The sequence below is a fragment of the Centruroides sculpturatus genome, unplaced genomic scaffold (genome assembly GCF_000671375.1).
Source record: "Centruroides sculpturatus isolate CEXI.00-Female unplaced genomic scaffold, Cexi_2.0 scaffold1985, whole genome shotgun sequence".
NCBI lineage: Eukaryota > Metazoa > Arthropoda > Arachnida > Scorpiones > Buthidae > Centruroides > Centruroides sculpturatus.
Window position 1 is genome coordinate 64,053 of NW_019386149.1, and position 4,837 is coordinate 68,889.

General features: G+C 31.3%; 1 protein-coding gene across 1 annotated transcript; it reads right to left on the reverse strand.

Annotated features, from left to right (window-relative positions):
* Window positions 1-969: 969 nt before the first annotated feature.
* LOC111613809 (arginine kinase) lies at window positions 970-4,200 on the reverse strand. The gene is made up of 6 exons (XM_023355156.1): window positions 3,956-4,200; window positions 2,316-2,575; window positions 2,095-2,243; window positions 1,858-2,023; window positions 1,586-1,769; window positions 970-1,379 (listed from the first exon to the last, which is right to left on the reverse strand). Exons 1-6 carry the CDS (start codon window positions 4,125-4,127, stop codon window positions 1,234-1,236), a joined length of 1,077 nt encoding a protein of 358 aa, XP_023210924.1. The 5' UTR covers window positions 4,128-4,200; the 3' UTR covers window positions 970-1,233.
* Window positions 4,201-4,837: the final 637 nt, after the last annotated feature.

A 4,837-nucleotide genomic window follows, 5' to 3' on the forward strand; every position in this document is an offset into this window, starting at 1 on the left:
ATTCCTGATATTTTCTTAACAATGATACCTGGATACATCTCTTTCTAGAAGTTATTTATTGTACATATATTTGTTCAATGACAAGCTATTAATCAACTGTTATAAGAAATTAACCTGTTTAAAGCTTGTACAAATAATAGAAAAATTACTATAAATTATCTTAGACGACTTTTAAGTAAGTAGCTCTATTTAGAGAATTGTTTGATCAAGTCCTCATTCGGTAAACAATACTTGCTTACATTTAGTTTATTTAGAGCTGACAATAAAGAAAAAAACACAACTCGCTTTAATGAACATTCAAATGTTCTTCTCTGCTGTTCATTCTTATTTACTTAATCGGTAATTATTCATGCAGATCTGACAGCTTCCCTGCCAAGTTTAAAAATAAACTTTCTGTTGAAGATATCTCTTGTTGAAAAACGTTTAAATCAGGTTGACATCCGTCATATTCGCATACTTTTCACATAGAATCGTTTTTTTGTTCTTTAAAAATTATTTGGCAACGGCAAGGAAGGGATTAACTAGAACACGAGTTTTCACAAAACGAAAAATTACATTTGAAAATAGCATGAGAGAGTTTTTATTCATGCACCGTTGAAATTAGCATAGATAGTTTTAAAAATAGACGAGTATGATAAGTACAGCACCTAGAAACTCTTGCCAAAAATCTATCGTTGGGTCAAGGTTAGAAATAGCTTTATGGATGTATTTAAAATAGTAGAATGTAAATATCGTATAACACGTTCATTTTCATTCAGATTTTGGTGGAATTTATGTTTTTAGACGATTTATAATCTATTTTAATAAGTTTATGATTCAATTTAAATTATAAATAACTTTTATATAAAATAATTTAATTATTTTAATTAATTAATATATATCAAGTGTTATGTCTAATAAGTGAGATAAGAAATGAATTAATTAAAATCTGCGTTATAAAAAAACATAAACAACAGCACTGATTTTTTTTAAAGTATTTATTAACAGAGCTAATTTCGTTGATAGTCATAATAATAATAATAATAATAATCGTGGATAACAAGGGCTTAACACTTCGTAATAAAAATTTTATAGGACAATTCCTCACGGATTAGAAGTTATACAAATTCTGTACACGATTCAGATCACAATAAAAAAAAAAAAAAACATTTTTTTCCGAAATTAATCATTGCCACCACACCAATCCGGGACTAGATAAATAGAATTGATTTTAATTTAATTTGGTCTGGAATTTTATGGGGCTGCTTTTTCCATTTTGATCATCTCCAAAATGCCGTCTTGCATTTCTTTTACAGCTTGGTATTCTGTAAGTCCCATGCGCCTCTTGTTGGAAATGTCATAAACACCACCCTCGCTCTCTGTGTGCTCACCGCGAGTGCCTATAAATAAAATAATTTTAGTTTAAAATTAAAGTTTATTTGAAAAATGCTGAATGCCGTTTAGGACAGATTACATTGAACAGACATGATACATTTTTTACGAATAATTCATGTAGAGTTGGTGAAAAACTTTATAAAATTAAATACATTTATGAGTGGGAGATAGTTAAAAATGATCTTTATGTGTGATTTTGAATGATACATACCGCGGACTTGCAAATTGAATTTAGCAGCAACATCTTCTAAGACTTTGCGATCTTTGGCCAATTTTGGCAATTGGATGTGCACACTGGCACGGATTGTTGTACCTAAATTAGTTGGGCAGAAAGTAAGGAAACCGAGACGATCGTGGCGAGAAAATGGAACTTTGGATTCGATGATCTTGACAGCCTGCAAATTTAATATTTAGAAGAAATCATTATCATTCGTCTATTTTACATTTCTAATATTAGAAGTACACTATATAACTCTATCTTACATCGACTAATCTCTTGAAAACTTGCTTCAAGTCACCACCCTTCTGCATAGAGATGATACGAAGATGATCCTCTTCGTTGCACCAAACCAAGAAGGTTTTGGCATCGTTGTGGTAAATACCGCGACCAGTGGGCCAATAACGGCAGGCATTGGCGGCTTGCAAAAATCTACAACAGAAAAATATAATATATTTTTTATTTTATACATTTTTTAATATTTACTTTAAACTTATATTTACCTATCTCCCTCCTTGAACAAGAAGTGATCGTCGATCAATTGTTGTTGAGTGGCTTTGTCCATTCCAGTCAATGGATAGTATTTACCCTTCAGTTCACCTTCCATGCTGGAAAGGGTGCTGCTAACCTTTTCTTCCATCTCTTTGTATTGCTGTTATAATCAAATTTTATGTAGTAATTTTTTAAAGCGATTTTTATATAAATTATTGAATTATTTACTTACTGCTTCGGTCAAGCAGGGGTTGAAGGGGTAACCTTGCAGACTCCTCCCGCATCGTACTCTAGTTGAAATAACAAATTCGTTGGTTGGGTCGAGGTCGACCAAAGTGTTGATATCACCAAAGTCAGTGGCGGGATGCTTGTCGGTGGATTTGAAACCAGCGTGATAAGCTTCGATGACAGAGTCAAAAAGTGGTGCAAATAAGCTGTAGGATTCGGCATCAGGAGCGTATATACCGACGCCACTGTCCAAATTCTCAACACCTGAATTGAAATTTTAAATATTTATTAAAACTACTAATAGAAATTTTATATTATTGATACTCTAATATTTTCACTCAAAAAGTTACGGATCTGTTAAATTAAATGAAGATATTGAAAAGGTCAATACATAATAGTTAGGCTTTCAGCAGATGGGCTTGAATCTCATTTATTTGAAAGTCGAATTTAACTTTCTGTCATTACCAAGATTATTAATACTATTTACTTAGTTTATAGTAAGCCAAAAGAGAATAAAAGATTACTCTAGTTAAAAAAAAAATAAACGTGTACTGAGGCATAAAGTGAGACTAAGTAACTTCATAATAACAGAAAAGTATCAATGAAAGAACGAAAAATTCATTCTCCAAGTCAAATTTAAATTGATTATTGCATGTATTATCATTTACTCTCAGAAGTTACGACTCAATATTGCAAAAACTAATTAATATAATTGTCGATCAAACAGGGATTCGGTCAAACAGGGATTGGAAGGTGCTTTTAACACTGAATTCGGATTGTGTAAGTAGACAATGAAATTTTTTCTTTTCACAGAACACGAGACTCTACCGAAAATCAGTCTAGGCGAAATTCCAAAATCCTTGACCGTGAGACAATCTGAAAGTCATTCCTATTCTAAAGGCTAACAGGTCCAGATTTTGGCGAGAAAAATTGACTAAATTGTATTTGCTGGGATCAAATAACTAACATTCAAAAAAGGAATGTATTGTATATATGAAAAGATAGTGGTTGGCTGTCTTCTATGGATACTAAAATAAGGGGATTGCCCAATAGCGAGTGTGATAGTTGAATACCAGAAGCAGGAGGCACCTTATTTTAAAAATAGACTCTTCTCTCTCTAACAGTGAGCTCCTTAAACGGTCATCCCAGATTGTAACTGAAATAACCTTTTCAACCGATGATTTCTTATAGAACTACTTTAATTATATTCTATTTTCTATTCGCTGCATTAGTTATTTACATTCGTTCTTTTATAAACTTTCTTCTCTAATTGCAAGTTCTTTTTTGTAATTTTATATTGTAAATATTATTGCAAGAGCAAAAGATATATAAATAAATGAAGATTATTTGTATATCTCCTATTACATATTACGCGCTTAATTATTTGTATCATTAAAATATTAATTCTATGTTATTTTTGAAGCTATTTCAAAAATGCAATTAAATTATTAATATAGAAATTTAACACTTAAACTTATTGCATAAATATAACTTATGTAAAAATAGTTTTTATAAATAAATATCCAACACTAAACATTATCTGGTAAGGAATTGCGAGTTATCTTGTAAATTTGGCGCTAGTTAGACAAAACTAGTTTGAAATATTTGAAAACAGCGCTAATATGTTAGATACGTAGAGCATACCTGATTGGATAATATCTAAAAGAGTGGCACCCATTGCAGTTTGACGGTTCTTCAGTTCATCGAACATTTCTTTTGTCAAACATTGTTTCAGCAATGATTTGCAATCTTTGGCTTCCTGGAGTTTCTTGAAGCCAGCTTCTAATTTTTCGAGAACTGCAGCATCCACAGGCATGATGACTGTTAGTTTGGTTGTTTGAGCACAAAATAGTAATTACAATTGATGCAAGAGGAGCAAAGAAATCATTCGGGACGGTCCTTTTAATACGTCCGACAAAGGATTATGGGTAAAGTAAGATCATGTGAGAATACTTTAACGATTTTGCGCATGCGAAGTAACTATACGTAGATTGATAAAAATAAACATGGTTCGAATTTTCGGATAATGCATGCCAAGAATCGAAAATCTTTCAATCCTTGTTACTTTCGTGTTCTGTAGGAAAGGTGACAACCGTTATGTTTCCTGGCATTTCCTAATTTAGATTCAATCGTCCAATGGAGTTTATCCAATTGTATTCTTAAGTTAACCATGAATGAAAATGAAACGCAAAATAACATAAAACTAAAATGTCTAGTAAGCTTTAAATATAGAAGCCATCGAGTTAACAAAAATGTTTAAAAACTTCTGGCAGTGCGAAGATCTTCGTTGATAATAGCATCTAAAATTAAGCAGACAACATATAGAAAACATTTCCCTGTATGTTGTTTGTGTGTTATCTATTATATGGTGATATCTATTGTATAATAGTGCAGAGCAGTGAACTATAACAAGGACTCAGCAGAAACACAATTATTAATGTGACAATAATGAGAAATTTACAATACAAATTTGTGATTTTTATAGTTATTATTTTTAAATGTCAATATTAACTGTATAATATTATG